At 39.4% G+C, this 24,437-nt stretch overlaps 3 protein-coding genes across 19 annotated transcripts in view; 1 reads left to right on the top strand and 2 right to left on the bottom strand.

Annotated features, from left to right (window-relative positions):
• Window positions 1-553, bottom strand: part of ANAPC10 (anaphase promoting complex subunit 10) — a 188,398-nt gene extending 187,845 nt beyond the window's left edge. For 2 of the 10 annotated variants that reach the window (XR_012587228.1, XM_074588886.1), the window contains exon 1: window positions 426-553. The gene's annotated coding sequence lies outside the window, so the exon portion shown is untranslated. Of the gene's footprint in view, window positions 1-41; window positions 360-425 lie in introns of those variants that run through there. The other 8 variants (XR_012587230.1, XM_074588885.1, XR_012587225.1 and 5 more) reach the window with 5 other exon arrangements.
• Window positions 197-17,618, top strand: ABCE1 (ATP binding cassette subfamily E member 1). Of its 3 annotated transcripts, none has more exons than XM_074588879.1 (18): window positions 197-537; window positions 6,472-6,630; window positions 6,940-7,025; window positions 7,532-7,629; window positions 8,004-8,121; window positions 10,019-10,156; window positions 10,325-10,394; window positions 11,470-11,566; window positions 12,521-12,610; window positions 13,225-13,346; window positions 14,027-14,248; window positions 14,744-14,803; window positions 14,888-14,946; window positions 15,105-15,215; window positions 15,311-15,453; window positions 15,547-15,669; window positions 16,774-16,885; window positions 17,131-17,618. In XM_074588879.1, the coding sequence occupies exons 2-18, from the start codon at window positions 6,528-6,530 to the stop codon at window positions 17,176-17,178; spliced, it is 1,800 nt and encodes a 599-aa protein (XP_074444980.1). In that variant the 5' UTR covers window positions 197-537; window positions 6,472-6,527; the 3' UTR covers window positions 17,179-17,618. The 3 variants fall into 3 exon arrangements, with proteins under 3 accessions (XP_074444980.1, XP_074444979.1, XP_074444981.1); XM_074588878.1 differs by lacking the exon at window positions 197-537 and adding an exon at window positions 591-730; XM_074588880.1 differs by lacking the exon at window positions 197-537 and adding an exon at window positions 4,853-4,916.
• A 2,654-nt stretch (window positions 17,619-20,272) lies between these two features.
• The window catches only part of OTUD4 (OTU deubiquitinase 4), a 36,109-nt gene continuing 31,944 nt past the window's right edge, over window positions 20,273-24,437 (bottom strand). For all 6 annotated transcript variants that reach the window (XM_074588868.1, XM_074588864.1, XM_074588867.1 and 3 more), the window contains one exon: window positions 20,273-22,973. In XM_074588868.1, coding sequence (XP_074444969.1) covers window positions 21,732-22,973 — 1,242 coding nt within the window. In that variant the 3' untranslated portion in view covers window positions 20,273-21,731. The remainder of the gene's footprint in view (window positions 22,974-24,437) is intronic.

The following is a 24,437-nucleotide window of genomic DNA, read 5'->3' as shown; positions in this document are numbered from 1 at the left end:
CTCTCCCCGTCCCTCAGCCCACCCCAGAACGGCGTCCCCACCTGATCGGCGGCGGAGCGGCGGCAGGGCCGGCGCCGCCCGAATCCCCTCAGCGCGGGTCGGGCCCGCCCTCCCCTCACCCAGCCGGCTGCCGCCGCGCACGCGCACAGCTCCGCGCGCGCCCCGTTTAAAAGAGATCGGGGGGGGGGGGGGAGGGGGGGGGAAGGCGGAGCGCGCCCGCCGGTGCCCGCGTGCCGCAGGAGCTCAGCGCGCGCTTCAGCGCGGGGCGGGGTTTGCCACCCCCCCACCCCCCGCCACCGGCGGGGGGGCTCCCCTCAGGGCCGTAGCCAATGTGGTCCGTTAACGGCCCGGTGTGTCTCCCCCCCCCGCCCCGCACCTCACAGTCCGCCCCCTGGGAGGAGGGACCCGCAGATGGCGTCACTAACCGTCGCCTCGCCAGCGCGCGGACTGACACCGCCTGCGCCGCGCCGCTCCCCTCCCCTCCCCGTGGCGGGAGGCGCCGCCGCTCTCTCCCTGAACGGGTGCATTGTCTCTATGGTGAGGCTCCTTTCCTTCCCCTCTTCTCTATGGTGCGCGCCTAGGCCCCGCCCTGCAGGACGGCGGCCATCTTGGCCGGGTGGCGGCGGCGGCCGGAGCACGTTGCGGGCCGGCCCGCTGGAGAGGGGAGGCGGTTCCCCGCTGCGGCCCGGCCGGGGAGCGGGGACGCCTTGCTCTCTCCCCCCATCTCCCGGTAAGCAGCCTCTGATGGGGCGAGTGGTGGTGGATACCGGCGTTCCCGGTAGTTCTCTCATACCGGTGGGGGGAAGGGAAAGGGGCCCCCTCCTCCCCTTACCGGGAGCCGCCGCCAGTTTCCCGTACTGCCGGCCCTGCCCCCGCCGCTGGGCTCGGCCTGGGGGGCGGTCCCGGGGCCTGGGGCTCGCCCCCACCCACCACAGGAGCGGGACCGACTGACCGCTCCTCGCCCGGGCCTGGGTGCCGGCTGCTCCCGGCCTGGCCCGGCTTCGCCCGGCTTCGCGGCAGGGCCGAGCCGCCCGGGAGTCGTCGTCCCCCTGGCTGAAAGGGAGCTCAGCTGCACGCTCCGTTGAACCGGGGTGTCGCTCCCGGCGTGGGGTGGGGGGCCTGCCCTTCCCGGGCCGGCGCTGGCGGCACATGCGGTTCGTCGTCTCTGGCGTCATCTTCCAGTCGTACGTCATCTTCCAGAGCTCTGCTTTTCTGTCAGCCGGCCCGTGCCGTGGGGCCGGGAGAACACGTTTCCTTCAGCCGCGGGAATCGCTTTGGCCTGGAGGCTCCTGGCGTCCTGGTGGCGGCGGGCCCGGGGTTTGTGCGGGGGGAGAACCGGTGTTTTTCTCCTGTGGAAGCAGGGACCTCCTCTGCTGGAGGCAAAGCGCCGTGTTTTGCCTTATTTGGGGGAAAGTTAATATCCATGTGCGTGTTTGTGTGGTGAGGAGATCCAGGCTTCTCGCAGGTTTGATAAGGTGATAGGATAAGGCTGGGTTTTTTTACAAATTATGTGTAAAAAAAAAAAAAAAAAAAAAAGAAAAAAACGTCAGGGCTTTTTTATCTAGGACCGTGGTAGTGATTCCTCTCTGGAATGCACTGAAGTATTTCACCTGCAAGTTTCTGTGACAGTTTTCAAGCTCTAATTTAAGTTTCCCAGCTATGGTTTCCTAAACAAGTGGTCGTGAAATATTTCTCTAATTTTCATGTGGTAGATTGCTAATTTATGGGTTTATTTTCATGTATTTCACTTCATGTTAAAAGGAAATTTTAGAGATTGAGTGATAATTAATACTGTTCAGCACCAGCTAAACACACCCACTCCTTATGCTGCGTCAGTATATTTGACCATATGCTTTTCATGTTAACATTGTATTAATTTTCATATTCAGGTTGTGCCTGATGAGTAATATAATGAGTTAAATACAGTAGGGAGATTTAGGGCTTGTTTAAACTTATTTTTGTACATTGTCTTGGTTTCTAAAACAAATGTCAAGACCTTGAGTATAGACCAGTTCTTAATTCTTAGTAGATTTTGTTTGTTCTTGTAACATTTGTTATTATTTCTGCTTTGACGTTTACAGATGTAGTAATCTCCCCTATGCAGTTTGAAAATCTGTTCTTTGTCTTTCGTTTGCATTTTCTTTGGGTATTCTAGTTCATAACTTTCTTGTTATGGGGTGACTGTGTGTTGTACATTAGCAATAGATTGAGAGAGAATTTTTGAGGTTAATTATTTTCAGAGGAAAGTGCAAACGCTGCTCATCCTCGCTTCTTTCCACAGCATTTATCTTTGAGGTTGGATGCAATGTAATTTAATAAAATGATAACTGTCTTTTTGCAAAGTGACTAAAGTATGGCTCAATTCTGAACACATGGATCTTGCCTTCCCATCATTTAATTGAATTGTCTCTAGTTATGTTTCAGTCTTCATTTACTTTTTTTTTGTTTCTGTGTTTAAGTGTGAATAATTCAACGCAATTACAAATACTTCTTTGTCATAATTGACTTGACTTAGTAAATTCTAGTGTAACTCTAATGCCTGTGAAAGAAATAAATATTCTTAACGCAAGTACATTACATTTGTTCTACAGATTGTACATTACTGTTCTCTTCTGTGACAGGTAGCAAGGTCTGCTTACATGTGCTTTTTTTTTTTAAATTTCTTCTGGTGTGGCAGAGACAGCAACTGTGTCGGAGAGCCTAAGAATGCTGACTTAAATTGCTTGTGATAACATGTTTTGCATCTTATTTTTAGACGTGTTTTAGTGTTTGTATTAAGTGTCATAATTGGACTTGAAGGACAGCTTTTGGCTTCAATGAATGATACTGTCAAGGTGTTTAGAACGTTTGGGGTTTTTTTGCTAGCGGTTTTTATTCCATCTTTCATTCTTTCACCTATGTTGTCAGGTCATCATTCTGGAACGATTTTCTGTTGTCACTCCATCATAATTCACTAATTCAAAATAACACTTTACTCTCGTAGTTAGTAACAAATTAATATTTTCATACTTTGTTTTTTGTTCTGTTCTTCTTGATTTGGAAAGGAGAAGTACAGACATGAACTTAAATACTTCTGAATACCAGTTTCTCCTGCCCTAAACCGCTGTCTATACTTAACAATTACTGGTACGCTGTATTGTAGCGTATGTATATTGGATGTGTTGCTGAGCTGTGTTCAGTGTATTGAGAGTTCCGCTGTCTGCACTTTGAAATCAGACGATCCCATTCAGTATGTTAAGTTAAATGCCACCAAAATAACTGCATATAAATATGGAACTTGAATTCATGCTGGTTTTGAACAGTGTTATTTGCTCTAAACTGTCAGTTCTAAGTAGAAATTATTCTTTTCTCTTGTGGGCAATTATCATCATAGACATCAGGATAGTCCTGGAAGTATTGCAGAAGAGACGGAAGTCACAAATATTTTCTTCTGAAAATGGTTTAAGACCACTGGAGAGTTTTGGATAAACTGACGCTTGCATGGGAGCAGGGAGGCACAGTCCATGTCTCTGTGCTGGTTCATTAGCTCTGTTCCCCCCCGACACCAAGTACTTTATAAATGCTTGGTGTACTTACTCCTGTGGCCCCTTCAAAACTTTTTACCACAGATGGGCATTTTCCCGTATAACTAAGTTAGAAGAAAAAAAGATATAAATCTTAGGCTTTTTATTACTTACCAGCCATGGTCTGATTCAGCAACAGATAGTAGTGTAAACTTCAGTCTGGTTATCGCACCAGGACTGGGTGGAAAGCTTGCTGAGGTAAGTGGCAAAACTTTATTGTTTCAAGCCATGTTTGACTGGTCTTTTAGAGCAAACCCCATCCCGTTCTTCTGTTTTGGTGCTTTTAAGCTAAAGACCGGAGTGGAAGGATGGGTGGCTGAGGGGAGGGTTTGTCTGGTCTGTGATCTGTGCTGCTCAGGCAGTAACCTCCTACAGAGGTTTTGGAGGTTGGACAGAGGGAGCAAGTTCCTGTAGTATGGCAGCTTTGCCTTCTAGAGCTTCCTAGAATACCTAGAAACCCATAGAAATAGTTTACGTGCTAGTTGGAGCTCAGATAACTAGCAGGGAGAGCCCTGTGTGGTCTGTCTGCTCAGGGTACTCAGACACTCAGGGTTTTTTGGAGAAAGGGCTTGATGCAGATTAGGCACTTGCCTTGGGAAACCAAAGAGTGAGTGATTCACTCATAAATATCTATGCAAACTACAGGGCTTTTATGAAAAGAAAAAGAATTCCCAAATTCCCCCAAAATTCCCAAAGAATGTATCTTTATTTGAAGCACTGACAAAATCCAGTATGTGTCTCCTGGAAAATTACCCTGACTCAGGCATCCTTATAGTTTTTCAGACTAAGACTTTATGTTTCTGGTTTTCTTATGTAAGAAAAATATATTAAAGTAAGAATTACAAAGCCATTATTCCATGCCTGTTGGCCTGATCTATGGATGTAATATGGATGTTAAGCCCTACTTTGTCAATCTGGTCTGACGATACAGAACTGTAATATCAGTTTTTCATTCTTTTTTAAAATATTCAGTCACTTATTTGAAAAAATCAACTATGTTATTAGGACTTCTTGGCTTAGGAAATGTTAAAAGATGAAATAAAAAAATTTGAAACATTAAAAGTAGAAACTGCCATGCTAAGGTTGGCAGCGTGACTAATAATTACATTCATTTATATCTGATGAAGAATATCTTTTGACATTAATGTAAAAATACTTTGGAAATTGAAAAGAGGAATAAGACTACCACTTTTGAAAGGGATAACTTAAAATATCCATAACTATGGTAATAATGGATTTAAAGATACAATAACATCTTAATTTCTGACCTTTGCTCCCTTTTAGATGCCAGTCTCTTCCTTTCTTTCACATTACAGTAGTATCTGTAGGATTTCGTCCCACTAAAGTTCACAGGTGGGTTTAGGGAAGAATGGAGTTTAATGTGCCATACACCTGTTTTATTCTTACTTCTTTCAGGAGATGGAAAGTCACAACCTTTCTTCATATAATAGCCATATGTAGTAAATAGTCTCTAAATCATTGCAGGATGCTTTAGTTTGGTGGAGCAAAGATGAACTGGACATACAACAGAAAATGCTTTATTTATTAAGAAATGCTGGAATCCTTTTCTAGGAGGGAAGTGAACATGAGGACTGTGTGGAAACCTGAAGTATTTAAGACTCCCACTTATGTCTTTGAGCTACTGATACATATTGCATTGAATTAAAATGATTTTGAATTGTCATCATCTGCAGGGCTGCCATCACTGTATTTAGTGGTGTTGAACTGGGAATGCTTTGTTCTTTATTTATGGTCTTTCTTTAGACCTAAAAAATAAAATCTGTTTGTCATCTGTAATACCTTGTAAACTTCCGAGAACCTCACAATTCAGTTGTCTTTGTTGTTCTGGAGCTGGTGGAGGGAGTTGTCCTTAGGTGTGCGTTGCTCATAGGAAGATAAAGTCATTATTATTATTGTTACTCTCAGTACTATGTGTAAATATGGTAAAGGAAATATAAATACACTTTAAAATACATTTCACCTTTTTTATCTATCAAGACTTACATTTTAAATCCTTTGTCCTTTCTTCCCTCCTGCTGCAATTGTTGACATAAATTTCCAATCTAGTGCTTGTCAGTGGGTATTACAAATATCCAAGCAAGGGAAGAAACAGTTACGTAGAGGAATACAAGCAGCAATTTCACTTCCTTGAGTGCATTTATTTGTGATTTCAGGAATATTTAATCATCTAGTACTCAAAGACCTTTCTCTTCTAAAAATAAAGTAATTTTATTAAGAATCTTGCTTATTTTTATCGGAATGTTTTATAGTCATTGATACTATATTAGGAAATGCAGACTGCAGGTGTACTTATTCAAATACTAATGGAACTCAAAAAAAAAAGAATCAAACTTTGTCACGATTACTTTTCTATATGCAACTACAAATTTTCACTTTGAAAACTGGTTGAAATTTTACAGTATTTTAATCATTTAATATAGAATATTGGCATGCAGTTTGAAAAAGGAATATTATAATCAGATTCTTGGATTAATAGTTACGGTCATAATTTGACCTTCCCAGGCACTGTAGTGTGAACAAGGTTACTTTACACAAGGCAGCTTGTGAACCTGAAATTTGCAATAGTATAGATTCGTCTGTTCTTACTACGACATACTTCTCTTGGAAACAAATAAGTTCTCAGACACAATCACAGTTTTATTTTACAGTGGAGAAATAGTAATGGAATGGAGAGCGGATGCTAAAGATTTGTGCAGTTATCTACACATCAGTAACCCTTACTACTTGTATCTGAGACTTTGCTCTGTTTGCCATCTTGCTTAAAAGAGGAAAATCAAATCATTTTGCTTTTTCATCTCTGAACTCTGCTAGTAATAACTTCAGGTAAGACTGTTCTTCCCTGTGCTGTCAGTAATTATGCTTTCTTTTGGATTTTTTTTTTCTTTAGATCTGGAAGACTCCCACTACTCCTCATAATTGGTGTTTAACCCTAAATTGTGCATTATGGCAGACAAATTAACAAGAATTGCTATTGTCAACCATGACAAGTGTAAGCCAAAGAAATGCCGTCAGGAATGCAAGAAGAGTTGTCCTGTGGTTCGAATGGGTAAGAGATATAAATTAAAAAAGTATTTAAGCAATTGGTGAAGTTTTAAATAATCTTCTAGTAGAAGGAACTATTTCTTTATAATTGCTAGTTTTATGCTTATCATTCATGCTCCGTTTCATAAAGCCTTTAGAAGTATCACTGAAAGCATGAACAATTCATAGTAATAATGACACTTTTCAGGTCTTTGGATGATCCGAAGCTTCCATGAACGTTAATCAGTTACGTGTTCCTCTGTGGAATTTAGTAATACCGGCAAGAATTCTGATTTATCAGAAACTTTTTTGAGTTAATCTTCTTTTTCCCCAGGAAAACTTTGCATAGAAGTCACATCACAAAGCAAAATAGCATGGATCTCAGAAACACTTTGTATTGGTTGTGGTATTTGCATCAAGGTAAGAGTTAGGCTGCTTTATTAAAAGTGATAACATTTCCTTATTATGCTATTATATTTAGTAATGCATACTGTAACTTCAAAAAGCAGTTTTGTTTTCCTGAATAGTCAGACCTTATTAACTGTTATTTCTTATAGAAAGTGAAGTACTGTGTCAGTTTATGGAACTGGTTGCATTGCAGGGTGTGCGGGGCTTTGGTTTTATTTAGTTTTGTTTGTTTGTGGCTATAGACACTTAGCAGTGGAAAGCTGTTTTTGTAAAAGAGCTAGAGAATATACGCAGTGTGCCTCATTTGTATTGTAGACTGATAGTCTAAATTGCTAACTATTGAATTTGAAAAATGTTGTATAGGACTTCTTTGGAAAGTCGACTATGTAAATTAAGTAATTTGGTAGAAGTTCTTGTAAAAATATTTAAATGTGCAGCTGGGTGCAGTACAGAACATAGTATTCTGTTAATAAATTTTTTGTGTGCACTAGTAATCTATAAATTTATTTCAATTACAGAAATGCCCTTTTGGAGCCTTGTCAATTGTTAACTTACCTAGCAACCTGGAGAAAGAAACAACGCATAGATATTGTGCCAATGCCTTCAAACTTCACAGGTATTTTATTTTTCAAATCAATGTAAAAGGTAGTCTAAACATAATGCACATCAAGGTGTTCTTGGTTATTACCTCAGTAGCTTCCTTTTTGAATATTAAGTACTTTTTTCTTACTAAAATATATTAATAATGAAATAAAACTTTAGTGCTCATTTTACAGAACTCCTGTTTAAAGAATAGACTGCTCTTAAATCTTTCTTACAATATTCTATTTTTAAGGAATATTGATTTAATTTGAATTATATATTGGCAAGTTAACAAAGTAGGGTGAAACAATCAGAAAGTCTGAAAACAGGTTGTAACATTTACTTTACCACCAAATATTGTTGTCTGATAGCATTAATACAGTCCAAAGTTATTGATGTTGTGTACAGGTTGCCTATCCCTCGTCCAGGTGAAGTACTGGGATTGGTTGGAACCAATGGGATTGGAAAATCAACTGCCTTGAAAATTTTAGCGGGAAAACAGAAGCCAAATCTTGGAAAATATGATGTAAGTATCAGCAATAAAATAGAGTTGGCATAGATAACTGTGGTTATACTTTTTTTCACTGAATTTTCATATCTATGAACACGATAGAATTTGCAAGGACATTGGCACTTTCCTTATTAACAGCCAGTGACTGACTCCACACAGAAACAATAGTAGAAGCATGTTGTTAACAAACGCTTTTTTGAAAATTCTATATATCTTCCAAGAAAGACAAGAATACTAATTACAATTGTAACTCATACCAGAGGTAGGTTTCTGTCTTTAAGTCACATTTAAGGGTGTTTTTTTTTTTTATATCAATCTTTAAAAATGTCAACTTTTTTTCCCTGCACAATTTACCTGTTCCCCATCAGGGAACAGGTAAACGTAATTGGTAACATAAATGTTACCCATTTAGGTAGCTCGAGTTTTGGAATTTCTTCTAAGTTCAACGGTGGTTTTATCTGAACAGTTCTAGTGTCTATGAGCGCTTACCGTGTATCCTTGTGATCTCTTAGGCTTCTTTATCTTTGATTCTTTTTAAGATGATCTCTTATAAAATATGTTATTATCGTAAGTTGTTGTTGAAGATATTTCCCACTGTACACTTCAATAATGAGTTCTGAAAATCCTTAGTTTCTTCATGTTGCTAGACACTTTGAAATTTTAATAGTATTTTTTGAGAACCAGACACAGAACAACGTGTAGTCTGCTGGCCTTCATGGGAGATCATAATCCATTTTCCTATGCATTTACACTCAGTCAGCTATGCAGCCAGCAAGCAAAATAATTTAGAGGGGTTTGTTTACCTCGCACTACTCCAAAGAGTGAATATTATTAGATAAAAGACATAAATAATACCTATTGTGACTCTTCTTATTGAACAGTATTTCAGTTCTCACCTTCAAATCACGTGGTAACAATTGAATTCTGATGCTCACTTTTGCCCTTCAAGAAGGACTTGTAGGAACAAGTGTGTTCAAACTTTCTTCATCAGTTTTACTTGAAAGAGTAACATTTTACTAAATTATTCATTTCATGGCTGCCACTTAAAACTGCAAAGAAATAATCATTCCCCACCTATGTTTTCCATTCTCTTTCAAGTTTGGCTTATGTTATTTTGTGGACTTCTTGTTTCAGGTGGTAGTATTGCAGAAATAACAAAACTTTTGATTTTCTGAATGTGTACTTAATTGAATTACCATGCTTCAAAAATCAGACTTTCCTGTGAAGACCCAAATCATTATGACCACAGAAGCACGTGGTATGAAATGAATCTTCCGTGTTGCTTCTGCTCTAAAACTTATGAAGCATTTCCTCTGTGTATTTGCTTGTTTTGGAAATATGGCTGTGTCGCTCTGTGCTGTTTACCATCAAAATAAGTAAGTTGTCACCATTCAGAGCAGTACGCTGTATAAAACAAAACTGTACGAGTTGTGCCTTTTTCCTGGGTGATTGCTCTGAACAGTTCCTTTTTTTTTGTCATTTTTCCTTTGATTTTATCAGTCCAACCCTTTTTTTCTTTTTTTTTCCTTTGGATTAGCTGGATCAGCTAATAAGTGCAGTTATACTAATCCATACTATAATTTTCTCCATGAAGTAGTTTGGCTCGTAGCTTCGTAACTGTCTTAAGGACAGTTGTGGATGTCCTAGGGGCAAATTTAAAATCCTTTTTCTTGAAAGAGCTAGTGACACCTGGAAAAAAAAAATACTTGAACTTCTGCCTTCTGTTTTGCAATTTTCTAATTTTTCTATTATTTTTTTTTAATGGAAACTTTGCAGTGGCAAGATTACCTTGTGGTAACTAGCTTTTGCAAGCGTATTCTTGTTGTTGTATTGATCGGAATTTTAAAATTCAATATTTTTTATGATGTTTTTAGAATGGTATAAGTAAACACAGGCTTTAATTTTGTCACAGGATCCACCCGACTGGCAAGAAATTTTGACTTATTTCCGAGGATCTGAATTACAGAATTATTTTACCAAGATCCTGGAAGATGACCTGAAAGCTATCATTAAACCTCAGTACGTGGACCAGATCCCTAAAGCTGCAAAGGTGAGAAATTCTGTGAGCTAATAGAAAGAAGGCTGGGAGCCTCTCCTGTCATACTTCTCTCGTGTTTAAAGATTTTATTTAGTAGCATAACTGAATGTTGAAAATCCACTACTGTCTGAAATTTTTAGTGTAGAAATAATGTTATGGAATTTTTTTCTTATTATGCAGGGAACAGTGGGATCAATTCTGGATAGGAAGGATGAAACTAAGACACAAACTGTTGTATGTCAGCAGCTTGGTAAGTAATTTTGTAAAGTTAAACTTCAAAGCATTTGAGAAATTCATACTTACTGAAAAAGAAAAATTACTACTAATGTGATACGAGATTCAAATTATACCAATTTAAAAAAAAAAAAGAAAAAAGACGCTTTAGTGCTTGCTGTAAGCATATCTGAACCAATGCAAATAATCCTTTCTAGTGGCAAACTAATTGATACGTGCAGGTTAACAGAATCTACTGCAGTTTCTGTTTCATGGTAGAAAACGTGTATTTTTACATCTGGAAGAATTCCAGTTTGCATCTGCTGCTCTTGCTTGCTTACAACTCCAGCAAAATCTTAGCAACCCCCCTTGGGAGAACCGTTGCGTATAGGAAATATTATCCAAGTACAAAAAACCTTTTTCTTATTTTCTCCCCCAAAAAAACCCTGTATATAACTAATTATAATGGGAGTAATATTGACTTCTGAGAATAATGCAGTTAATAAGAACATCATCTGCATAGTCCAGCCCTAGTAATTTTTTGTAGGTGTTTTGAATTCAGTTGGTAGGTATTAATTTAGGTATTGCTAAATTAACACCAGGGTTCTTTTGGATAGATCTGGTGGGGCTGCATTATGCCACCAAGAGCATGGTCTTTGAGTTCCACTTAACTTAGTAGTGAAATGGTATATTCTTGAGATTTCCTGTTCATAAAGCCAATGAGAAAATACTGGCTTCACCCATTTGCTGTAACATTTGGGGGACTCGATTTTCCTGAAAATCAGAACTCGTCAGCCAGGTCTAGCAAGAAATACTTTTAAAACTGGTCTAGTTTCTTTTTAGGGCCAGAAATCTTTACCGACTACATAGTGTAAAACCAAATAGAAATGTAATCCTTCTGCGCGATAAGCAGCAGCCGTACAAGTTAATCAGCTAATGCTGCAGAGAAGCCGTAACTTGCTGTGACTTACAAATAGCACTATGATGCTTCTATATAAACTGAACGCTTATTTTACTTTTCTGTTTTTCCCTCTGTGTAGGATGTCTGCTGTGATTGAATATGAATTGTTGTGTTGATTATAACATATCTAAAATTAACCACTTATTTGCAGACTTAACCCATCTGAAAGAAAGAAATGTCGAGGACCTTTCAGGAGGAGAACTTCAGAGATTTGCTTGTGCCGTTGTTTGCATTCAGAAGGCTGATATGTATGTTTAATTTACTTCTGTTACACTTTGCTTCTAATAATCTGTCTCAGAATATGGTCCTCTAACTTACGTTTATTGTTAGAAATAATTCTTTTGTTTTAAAAAAAAAAAAGGTGTTTTTTTTTTTTAAATTGGTTTTACCAAGTCAGCAGCAAAGATCCGTAGTTGCTCCATATATCATCTCGATAGATTTTATACTTTAATTCATCTGACTGGAAATAGCTAATTTCAGAGGCCAGTGTTAAATTTCACCATCACAACTTCGTAACCTGTCCCTAATGTCACATAAACGTATCCTGTTCGACAGCGTACCTCACTCAGCCTCTCTGAATAAGAAATGGAGAGATCCTTCTCCACCTCTGGGAACGTGTGTCCCTCTTCTCCTGGCTTTCAACCAGGAAATCATTGTCTAATCTATGCTGTTTCCTGACTCCTTGGGACCAAGAAAGCAGGATCAGAAGAGTTATGGTTTTTTAAGAGGTTTTTATTTTTTGGTGTGTGTGTTTGTTTGTGTTGGATTTTTTTGTTTGGCTGGTGCAGTTTTTGAGTGGGTTTTCTTGTTTGTTTTGTTCTGTTTTTCTTTTTTGGAAGATGCCCTTCTTCCAGTCTTCTAAAGTATTTTTGCACTTTTCAGTTCATATTAAATGTAAGCTGAATCAGAACTGAGTGCATGGGATTCCTAACCGATTGCTGATTTCTCCTAACATTTGATAACTTTGCCGGAGCTTTTGGCAAAGTAATACTTAACTTGTACTGTTTAATAATTTCACATGACAGTCATCAGAGATTGAAAGCAGGTGTCAGCCCATAATTCTCATTTTTTCTCTCTCTTTTTCAATATAAGTAATAATAATTTTTAATTTCTACGTATTTCATAGTTAAAATGTTAGTATTAGGTTTGAATATGTAGAAAGCTTGTATTCGCTAAGACTTCATTCTTTCTTTTGGGACTAGCTTCATGTTTGATGAACCTTCTAGCTACCTAGATGTCAAGCAACGCTTGAAGGCTGCCATTACTATTCGATCCTTAATAAACCCTGACAGGTAAATACAAACTTCAAATGCTTTGCTAGGCTGTAATAATAGGTGACTGTTTACAGAGGGAAGAGACATCCAGTCCATCTCCCTAGAACTGCTGACTTTGCAGTATGGTACACTAATAGAATTTTAAAATATTCTAAGTCAGTAATATTCTATTCTTTTGTGTTTTAGAAACTTATTTCCTATAGTTTCTGTACTATTTCAGCATTGGGGTAAATTTTGTAATAAGGATGTGAAAATATAGGTGGTTATTTTTCACTTGAGTATTGCTCATCCATCCCCTCCTCACAAAGATATTTTTTTTTCTACAAATGTGCTAAGTATTTTTTCGCTCCAATCAATCAATATCCTTCCACTTACTGTGTACATTAAGAAGCTGCCAGTTTACACTGAAGATGGACTTTCAACTTGTCATTCACAATGTCTGTTTGTTGGACAGTTTAAAAAAAAAATGCTTATCAGAGATTTGAACTCTGTCTTTCTTTAATATAAAGCTAAGAAACCATATTAAATGAAAATCATGTTGATAGCTTTTGCTTATGCAAGACTAAAGTAAGAAAAAAAGGAAAAATGTTTTATATTGAAGCATAAAAGCATCTCTCTGGCTTTTATTTCAGGTACATTATTGTTGTAGAGCATGATCTAAGTGTGTTAGATTATCTCTCTGACTTTATCTGCTGCCTGTATGGTGTGCCAAGTGCTTACGGTGTTGTTACTATGCCTTTCAGCGTAAGAGAAGGTAATTCTTGCCATATTTCTCTTCTTAAACATACCCAAAAAATTCTGTTGAAGAAAAAAAGTGTACCAGAAAGCTAGTTTTCTACTGAACATGTCTTCCTGTTATAGTTCAATAACTAAAAAACTACTGGGTATTTTTGTGCAGAATTTCTGCTTTACGTGATCCTGAATTTATAATTCAACCCAGAAGTCTTAAGTATGAAATGCCCTTTCTCTCTTGCTATGGACATAATTTTGATACTTGCAGGTGTTTTGTAAACAGTGGAGTTACACAAAAGACCCTATAAATAGTAGAGAAAGGGCAGGAGACAGTTTGCACAGTACAGAGGTATGTAGCGTTCAACTGAGTGGACCACACTTGCGGCACTGAGACTCAGTAACAAGGTTTCTCTGAAAATGGGTCCAACAGCAGTAGTTCCTTTAAACCCTACACACATTGCTAATACTAGGTTTTCAGGAAGAGTTTCTACAGCCTTTCTGTAATTTTCGTAAGATTTTTCTCCATTCAATTTGCATAATAGACACACTTTCAAATAGGAGGTTTGTTACCTCTTTTAACCTGCCGTTTAAAATCCAGCGTTCTTCTTGCCTGATTGGAATTTACAGCCAAGAATTGAAATCCATCTTATCTTGCTTTGTTGTAGACCTTTTCAAATGATCTTTTTTTTTCTCCCTTCATAGGCATAAACATCTTCTTAGATGGCTATGTTCCAACAGAAAATCTAAGGTTTCGAGATGCATCTCTGGTATTTAAAGTGGCTGAGACAGCTAATGAAGAAGAGGTTAAAAAGATGTGTATGTACAAATACCCAGGAATGAAAAAAAAGATGGGAGAATTTGAACTCTCCATAGTAGCTGGAGAATTCACTGATTCTGAAATTATGGTGATGTTAGGGGAAAATGGTAAGTGCAATACTTGTTGGAAACTGCTTCTACAGCCCTAAATATGCTCCTCAAGCCCTTCTCAGTCTAGGAGCCAGGCTTCAAAATCACTGGGTTTGAGTCAGGTTGAACTGCTTGTTTCCAAGTGAAGGTGTCATGCCATGAGCTTGTGCTCTGTATAGCGGGAACTTGCAGTTATTGAATGTTAATGATGCCAGCGTGCTTGTCTGTTATCCCATTTCAAGAACTTAGACTGGCAGGATGATCATTGACCAGGTGAGCTTAGCAACAAGTCTGGACTGTTGTAGCTCTAGATGTCTCTTCCATTTGAAAAAGCAAGTAATAGCAAGTGCTGCTTGCTGGAAGTGAATGTAGAACTTCCGAAAGCAGTCTGATTTTTAAAATGTATTCTTTATTAACTCTTTTTTTTTTTTTTTTTTTTGTACGAGTGACTTAATCGTTAGAGATCTGTTACTAAAAAGTGTGAAGTAATATGTAACTTGAATTTTATTTTAGGAACTGGCAAAACTACGTTTATCCGAATGCTTGCAGGAAGACTTACGCCTGATGAAGGAGGTAATCCTTAGTACCTTGGTCGAAACCTATTTTGAAGATACTTGAAAAGCTCCTGTTTTCATTATAAATTTTATCTTTTTATAGGTGAGGTCCCAGTTCTAAATGTCAGCTACAAACCACAGAAGATCAGTCCTAAATCTACAGTACGTTTAAGTCTTATTTATTAAGTATTGTGCTTGCTACAAAAAGCATGTTTGTAGCACACAGGTAGAATTTCTTTATGCCCAGAACAAAAAGCTCTAATTCAGTTTCTACGTGGTTTGGTGCATAAAACTGAGTGGCAACATTTTTCTGTTACTAGGGAAGTGTCCGTCAGCTACTGCATGAGAAGATCAGAGATGCCTATACACACCCCCAGTTTGTAACTGATGTAATGAAACCTCTTCAAATAGAAAACATCATTGACCAGGAGGTATTAATTGCCTGAGACGACATCCTAACTTTTCTTCTTTAATTCTTTACCTGTGCCTGAACTAAATATGGCTTTATTCTTCCCCACCCCAATAGGTTCAGACCTTGTCTGGTGGTGAGTTGCAGCGCGTTGCGTTAGCTCTTTGTCTTGGTAAACCTGCAGACGTCTACCTAATTGACGAACCTTCTGCATATTTAGACTCTGAGCAACGTCTAATGGCTGCTAGAGTCATTAAACGGTAACGTATGCATGATGGGAAAAATAACGGAAATTTTCAGTAACTTTACAGTAAGTTTATATTCAGCTCTCTCCTTTTGTATTTCTATTTCAGTTTCATTCTCCATGCTAAAAAAACAGCTTTTGTGGTAGAACATGACTTTATCATGGCTACGTATCTTGCTGATCGTGTGATTGTATTTGATGGTATCCCTTCCAAGAACACACTTGCGAACAGGTAAGAGACTTGTTTGGATTAAAGAGGACAACATAAACAATTTATTTCTATCAGAAGCATCAACAAAAATAAGGAGGTGAAGCATCTTTGCCTATGGAAACTTAAGCTGCACTTAAAGTTATCCAAGAGTTCCCTGAGCGTTCTGGCTTTTGTTTTGAAGCAAGGAAAAGAAAATTAGATTGGCCCATATTTAGAGGCTGCCTAACAGAAAGTTGGGGTATAGTTGGAGAATGTAACCAAGCCCTCAAAAACTAGACCAGCTCCTGGCTTAAAGTAGCCTTACAGTCAGCAGAGAACATATAAGTGGCATCAATTGTGAGGAAAGAAAAAGGGGCCAACTGTAAACTAAGTGTGCTTGTGAAAGTACCTTTCAGCTGTATGGAAAGAAAGCCAGGTAGTAAAGGCACATGTGTGCAAGTCTTGTGAAGCGCAGGGCTGGACTGCAGCATGCAGCCTACACTATGATTTTTACTCTTTCAGAGCTGTTCCCTGTGATATGTCTACTTTGTTCCTGTAAATAATTTCATGTAAATTACAGAGACTTTCTAAGGAGCAGCCTTATTAGAAAACAAGCTTTTAGAACAGTGTAATTCCCAAGTACTTAATGTGAGACAGATGAAGTAAACACATGGGTCTAGCAGTGGGTTTATTGTGTTTACAACACAGTGCTAGCCTGGTTTTGATGATGTTCCTTCTAAGAACATGTTTGAATTTAAAAAATCATGGTCACATAAATGCTTGTAAGCATCAGTATGTTATGATTCTTGTTTTATCTGGCTAACGGTGCAACTCTAGGTTTTTCTCTTCAAATGTATATAACTTAAGTGTGCCGGCACAGGCAGGTGAGTGGATAGAAAGTAAAAAGAACGTAAAGGTAGCAGTTTGAAGCCTTGTAGTGCCATGCTGTGATACTGCTGAAAGATGAGGGTAGTGGTTATGACCTCTTGTCTGAGAGATGATTTGACTAAAAATGTAGCCCATCCTGGTATGTCAGGTAGAGCTCACGCTTGCGTTACCAGACTCAAATGAGCTCAGGATGGAGATCAAAGCTGCCCGTAATCTGCAGAGTATAGAACTTTGGAAAATGTTCTTCTCTCTTAACAGTCCACAGACTCTTTTGGCTGGAATGAATAAGTTTTTATCTCAACTCGAAATCACGTTTAGAAGAGACCCCAACAATTACAGACCAAGAATAAACAAACTCAATTCAATCAAGGTAAGAGAGAAGCACCTTTACAGTAAAGAAGCCATGACTGTTTAATATAAAACCAGGTTTTAAAATAAGGAACAAAATTAAGACTAACCTGGTAGTTTTGCTGTGCTGGAAAACAGCACATGAAACGAGTAGTAAAAGTAATGAGGAAAGTAGGAAGGCGTTGAGCTAAGTGTCTTTTATTTCAGCTTTGTTCAAGTCTGCCAAAGACTGCTTCAGGTAACATTGACCTTTTTTCTCTTCCCAAGGACGTGGAACAAAAGAAGAGTGGGAACTACTTTTTCCTGGATGACTAAATATTGAATCTGGCATATAGAAATGCATATTGGAGTCCCAACACTTGTGGATGAGAAGGCTCAATCAGGTTTTAGAACACTTCATCTTTTGGAGCTTAAAATCTCTTGCTGCGTGTAACATCTGAGGCCAGTAGCAGTACAAATCCTAGTCTGAGTAAAACTGCCACTTTCTATATTTTGGTGACACAGCCCTATTTTCAATGTAATAACTTCAAAATAGACCACCTCAAAATTGTGCAAATGAGTCTCCAGATTTTTCAAATTTTAAGGGAGGTTTTCAATTCAATATATCCTACTCATGTACCAAGTACTGACCGAACTTCCTCATTTTAAAAATCTTTCAATCTGTTTTCTGTCGAGCTACAGAAACAACTCCTATTTTAAAAAGGTTGAATCTCTCTGGATGGGGGTTTCATAAATAAATATCCTCCTAACTTACAGCTCTTCTGTGACACAGTGCAAAAATTCTTGAATTAATAATTTAAAAGTGTGTATATGATGTTGTCAGGCACACCTTTTCTCACACTACAGAAAGGAACACACAAAAGCTAGAGTACAAACTATCTATAACAACATAAAGGAAGATATCTACACCTTTTTTAGTCATCTGTCCCTGAGCATCTTCTCAGACCTAGTTACAGGAGAATAATCAATCAGCTAAATAAAGTCTTAAAGAAAATACTAAAATCCTTTCAGTCTTCTGTAGCTTAAACCTGCAGAGTGAAGAAAGGTTAACAGCTGTTTTTTCCAGTTGCTTGTTCTACAAAAACTTGACCGTGTACTTTAGGAAGTAGGTTTTTGAGTAAGGAAGCCATCAGTTTCACACAGTACGGACACCTTGTCGCCAAAACCCTCCTTCTGTACTGGTAGAGCCACACAGCCGAAGAGAACACTTACCTCAAAGCTTGTAACAAATTGATCTATATACGGCTTTTGTTAAGGATTAGAGAGGGTATGGCAGCTCATCTCTGCGCACAGGGTCTACCTCTATTTAGGGATTTTCTAAAGCACTGAACAGAGTTAAGGTTTCAGTTCATATGCGTACGGCAAATCGTGTTTGGCTCCAAGGGCTCTAATAGCATCCTAACTAAAAAGGGATTTACAAAAACCAAATCAGATGTTTCAGAGGTGGCAGGTAAGTGGCCCCCTTGTGTTGTACTAATTATCTGAGGAGAAGAAAACAAGCCTGTTTCGCTTTGCAGACAGCTAGTGAACCAGCTTACTAAACCATCCTGTCTCTGTATAGAGTTCCCTTAAACACAGTAGTACTGCTTTGTAACATGTCCAAGTAGCACTGCGTTTCTCTACTTTGTGATTAAGATCATGTCAGCCTTTAGAAGCACATTAAAAATCAAGGATCATCCTGCAACATCCTGCAAAACCTGCCATTTTCAGGGACACATATACAGTATTTCCAGCAACAAAGAAAGAAAGGTGTAACCAGTTCTCTTGGGTAGGGAAACAGACTAAAATGTAGACTTACGAGCAGGTGTGAGAATTCTGACCAATTCCTTCCTCCATCTGTAACTTCTGGCACCAACCATCTTTCCATCCATGGAAAGATTAGATTTTTACAAGGTTAAGATGCAAGAAGCACTTTTGCCTGAAGTGAAAGCTTTAATCCTTACTATAGACAAAAACGAAGATAAAAAAAAATAGCATGTTAAAAATTGATTTCTATATAAAGTAAGGTGCTGCAGGTGCCTATAGTTAAGGGTTCCTACACAAATCTTAAGCAAGTAAGTTTCACAGATGTGTAAAAATAACTTTCAGCTACATATCTTAAAAGTAAGGAACAGTATTTTCCATGCAACAGTTGTGTGTTCTGCCTTCACTGGCTTGTGAAAAATGTTAGGGGAGATGAAAGAAAACAGGACTTTATTTGCATCTTTCCCTCATAAGTTACAGGAGAAGGCAGCAGTTTGTCTTTTGGTGGTGGGGTGAGTTTTTTTTGTTGTTGTTGTTTGTTTTTTTTTTCCTTAAGCCATTATGATGTCTGTTAGTAACTTGGGTATTTAGTAACCTTGGCAGCATCAGGAGTTAGATACACTCGCCCCAGCTGTGTCTGACTGTCCATCTGTATTATGCCAGCAGAGGTACTCCACGAAGAAGTACAGGTAAACGAACACAGCCTGCCAAAGGCTAACCATAAGTAAAATTTATCGTTAAGACGAGTACGAATTCCTTTGGACTTGAGTTCTGCATCTTCTGTTAATCAGTCCTAATTAGGGGAAGGTAAAAATGTAGTTTAGCAAATAGCTGGAGCTGTGCATCTCGGTTTATTATATGCTAAATATTACTGACCTGTGGGATCCTGCAGTCTACATCTTGCCCCAGGTAAAGGGTTTGGCCAATCAAGCTCCAAGTCTTTCAGCAAAACCAGAGAAAACCATACTTAATCAAGCGAGGGTGGAGAAAATATTACATCTGCACATTTCAGTCCTTACCTGTCCTAGAGCAGCAAGGCAGGGCATAGGCCCAGCTTAACTATTTTAAGTCAATTTTTAGAAGTACAGCCCTACCACTTACTGCCGTGCCTCTTCTCCACTGTTCCCCAAGAAGTTTCTGCAGGAAGCCTGTACTGCCTTTGCTTTTGTAACAAAGCTCACGATCAAATGCGTGCTCTGGTACTGAATTACTATTTCAGTGCCTGCTGGACAGATGTGGGCTACAACTGCAGTTACGGTTTAGAGCTTCCCAGGAAAGATAATAAGAGGCCCCGTTTAAAGTCTTTGTAAGTAGCAGAGGTAAACAGAGGACCACAATAGTATCGACTCTTGAATCCTTCGGTGCATGCTTAGTTCTCAACCTGAAAAACTGAAAATTGCCTCTTGAATCCCTGAATGCATTTCTGCATGGAAAAGCATTTAGGTTAAAAAGAACACGCACACAAAAAACCCACAACGCAGCCCCTGCCACTACCCCTTTGAATAAGAACTAGAAAGCCAGTTTATGTCCCCTTCTAGTTTGTAGCTTGCCTACATATTAGCTCATTGTTTACAGTTCTTACAAGTGGCTCTGTCAGAACACCACCATACATACATTTGATGTCACTGCAACAGTTTCAAACACGTAAATTAATTTAGAAAGAAAGTGAAAAGACAAACATTTATTTTAAGTAGGGGTTTTATACATGGCATGCATCTGAAAAGAAACTATTTGTCACAGAACTATCACTCAAGTTTCCTGATCAAGGGTGTACAATCTTGGACATGAACGAAAGGGCACCATCACCTACACTAGTATATACAGAGATATAAAAATATACACAGGTCATTTTACAGAGCAACAGAACTGAGTGAATACTGTGCACGCTGCACACTCTGAGTTTGGACAGCTGAACGTCCAAACTGCAAAGGCAACAGGAACACTGCGGAGATCATTATCGGGCAGGGTCAGAAGAAACAGCATCAGAACTCTGACACAGTGTAAAAATATAAGGCAGAAGCCACTTTCTTCTGAACTGGAGGGAAGAGCAGAGCACACCGCGACTCCCCATCTTGCTTTTTAAAAGTAGTTCCAGCAATGAGTTGTACATGCAAAACATAAATTTGCATCAACAGTGCAACAACAAAAGAATACTGAACAGTAGCTCAATCATACAAACTTAAAAAAAAAAAAAACGTAACGTACTTTATGCATCTCTCCTCACAAAATAGCTAGGATTTGTCAGTGCATTAGTGTTAAAGTGGCATTAAAAAAACTTCTGCTATTATAACAGATGCAGAATTATTTTGGAAATGCATAGCATCTACATTTTTATTGTCTTTGTAATTATTTAGTTGGCATAGGCACCATTCTAGTCACACCAGCATTAAGAATTCTTGGTGGAAACAGCCATTCTTATCAATTCATACACGGCTATTCTTGACTGCTTGTCTTGATTTCGATTTCAACAAATAAATGCTTTTTAAAATTCAAAAATATACCCTATGAATATTAAAAGAACTATATACAACATACCTAAGACACAGGGTTAGCTGGCTGCTGTACGTGTAACACACTGAAGAGAAACATTCAAGTTTGACAGATTATTTTTTTTTTTCTTTTTTTGAGATGAAAGGCCTTTGGGTTGGAAGCATATCAAAGACAACAGTGCAGTAGGCTGAGAATTCCTTTAGCTCAGTTCAGAACTAAGGCATTGTATGATAAAATATACATTTATATTTGGTGCAATGTTACCGTCAATTTTAGAATCTAGATCACGTCAAAATGCTATAATTTGTCACTAGTAAATGTACGTATCCATCTTCTATCACAAACTCAAAATTTCTGGGGAAAAAAAATAATTATCAAACACTAAACCTATATTTTTTTTTTTTTCTAATTTGACATCGAAGAAAAAATGCTAAGCCAAACAAACTATAATCAAAAAAAAAAAAAAAACCAAAACCAAAGCCACATATGGTAGGAGTTCATGTCCTCCTAGTCTTTACTTGCCGAAAGTTAAACATATCCTTGAACTTTACTAAAAAGAAAGATTTAAGATTTCAAACTGCTACTTCAAATTACTTTTTGCATTTCAAGATTTTCAATTATCTAATCTATTCATTCTATGTTTGATGCCCCCTCTGATTATCTCCCAGTGTTGCCCTTCTCCTGTCATTCCTATATGGCCTCCCTCTGAAGTTTCGCTGATACTGGTAGCCGTCATCTCTGCTTCTGCTGGGTGGTCCTTTCCAGGCTTCCTCGTTTCTTTGGAACTGGTATCCTCCCCTGCTGGAATAACCCCACTCCAGTCTAGGCCTTCTACCTCCTCCGTAAGTCTGGTTATAAAATTGCTTGGATCTACCACTTCTCAGCATATCGGAAACTTCACTCTCGTCTTCAGAGCTCTCTTCCCTTGTTCTCTGTGCCCTCCTTTCTGCCTGCACGTTACCAGCACCCTTGGAATCTCTACCTTTATCTGTCTTCTCCTTACGACTGGAAACACTATTTTTCAGTTCATTTTTCGGTGGTTCTGCCAACAGTGGCGGAGCATTGGCCACCGCCGTCTGCCTCTCAGTCCCCTGTATTTGTGGAGAACGGTTTTGTTGGCTGGATGGTTTCTGCTTGACAGGAGAAGCAGAAGGACAAGTCTGCTCCAAGTGGGGTGCCCTACCTGCAGTTTCTTTTGGGGCACTGCATTCACTGCTCGCACCAGCCACGGGGAAGGGTACGGTGTTCGAGCCGCTGCTGCTGTTAGTCTTCTGACGCTGTTCTGTAGAGTTTACGGCGGGAACCGGAGGGCTGCATTCTTTAGCCACGTACATGTTTGCGGAGGTGCTGGCTGTTGCCTCTTTGTCCTCGGGCGACATGACAACATTAGGTCTTGCTACTGAATTTTCAATGAAACCCTGAACTGGGTACCCATACCAAAAGTGAGGAAAGAAAGGAGGTGCTATTGGAACAGCTCCTAGGAAGTGATTGTGTCCAAAGGGTGGCTGTGGGAACATGTTCTTCCCTCTCAGGGACTCCTCGTAGTTTGCATGAAGGGCTTGCACTGGATTCTCCGACTCTACACAGACCTGTCCTTGACTTTCTGACACCTGAGCTGTCGGTATAATCAGAGGCAGTGATGGAGATCTATCAACCTGCGGAATTTGACCGTTGGATCTGACCTCACCCTGAACAGGAAAGTGCCTGTTTGTTCGTGCAGTTTCGTTTTCATTCTGAGTCGGCGGAGCCTCCTGGAACCAGAGGTTGTGCGGATACACAGGGAGGGAGACGTTTGGGTACATTCTACAAGCAGCTAAATAGGCCTGATGCAGGGGGTACAAGTAAGAATGGGGTGCCCACATGGGACAACTGTATGCCTGCAAGATAGGGAAAAAAACAAACAAGAATATTTGGTCTTTTGAACGTTCAGAGATACAATAGCACACAGGTCACTTACCATTTTGAAACAATTAATTACAGGAAGTAAAGGTTAATTTTATTTACAGTGACTGCCATCAATTCTAAAGAGTATCTGAGACTCCAGAACTCCAGATAGTAGTTCTCATTTTTTGTTTTCCTTCCAAATGCAGTTGAAATGGGCAACAGTAACAAACAGTAAGAAAACTTGGTAACATAATTTCTATATAGTTAATTTAAACACATGATGCCATTAAGTCAAGCTTTAGAGAACACACATTTCAAATTCATTTTCCAGAATCACAGTTATTAATTGGCAATTTGCCCTAGTAGCTCACTTTTCAAAATTCTAAGGGTGAACAATCAAAACAACAAGAAGTCATATCACACGTATATTTTCACTTAAAAAAAAAAACAAAACACCCCAAAAAAGACTATACTGAGACCTGAAGTTAGACCGTTGCCCCACGGACAATCTGTAAATATTGAAATCCATGTATATGCTCACACAACCCACAGATCAGCTTCCTCAGAAGCTCTTTCATAACGCAGGGGCCTAGGTTTCATTAGAACATACAGTACACTTTCCAGATACCGGTGGGAGTCACACAACAGGCACGTGCCATTTTCGCAGCAGCCTTTTCTGCGCTGTCAGTGAAGAGGAGCTACGTTCACGACACTGAACTCATCCACTTCAGGCGGCAGCCCCCTTCCTTTTCCTCTACTTCCATGTTAGATAACTAGCAGGCAGCAGCTTACAGTTACATTGCTCGGAGACAGAGATTATAAACACAGACTTTGTGTTTGTACCATGGTACCTCGCCACTGGCTCGAGAGCAACCATTGTAAGATGCTTTTATAATACGATGTGCCAAATATACATATTTCAGGCTGTAGAGAACACCACAGAAAGGCTGATGGAGGCACAAGGCTGGCTAAGAAAACACTGAAGTAAGTAGAGGGCAGAGCCCAAAAATTGGTAGAGTCGTGTCTGTGCCATCTGTAGAAACAGTCCCTCCTGAGCAATCCATCCTGAGCAGCCTACCCAGGCCTCCCCTCAACGGGGACTGGTCGGTTCACGCTGAAGGAGCGGCTGGAAGGGTGTGGATTCAGCACAGAGGGATCCAGGACCAAAGCAGTGGCCAGGGGAATGCAGAAAGTAGTTCCCAGGTCTACCATGCCATATGATCACCAGCTGAGGAGTGGTGAACTAGGACAACTACTAGAACACTGTACTTTGACCAGTAGATGGTGCTGAAGCACCAAAATGGCACAAAATAGCCCAAATCATAAAAAAGTACCAGTAAGGTTTAAATATGTTACAGTGACACTTGCTAATGACTTACGGATTTTGTATTAAGCAAAGAGACTTGTATTAGGCACACAGTTATCAAATCTAAATTTACTTTGTAAGTTGGGCTGAA

Source organism: Larus michahellis, chromosome 5 (genome assembly GCF_964199755.1).
Source record: "Larus michahellis chromosome 5, bLarMic1.1, whole genome shotgun sequence".
In the NCBI taxonomy this organism is placed as follows: Eukaryota; Metazoa; Chordata; class Aves; order Charadriiformes; family Laridae; genus Larus; species Larus michahellis.
The sequence above is the reverse complement of the archived record's forward strand: the minus strand, read 5'-3'. Positions and strand labels throughout refer to the sequence as shown.

Bases quoted from the DNA above. Each gene is read 5' to 3' on its own strand.
- ABCE1 (XM_074588879.1), top strand. From the start codon at position 6,528: ATGGCAGACAAATTAACAAGAATTGCTATTGTCAACCATGACAAGTGT. The intron at 14,947-15,104 runs GTACGTTTAAGT...TTCTGTTACTAG, and splicing joins AGATCAGTCCTAAATCTACA to GGAAGTGTCCGTCAGCTACT. The intron at 15,670-16,773 runs GTAAGAGACTTG...CTCTCTTAACAG, and splicing joins AAGAACACACTTGCGAACAG to TCCACAGACTCTTTTGGCTG.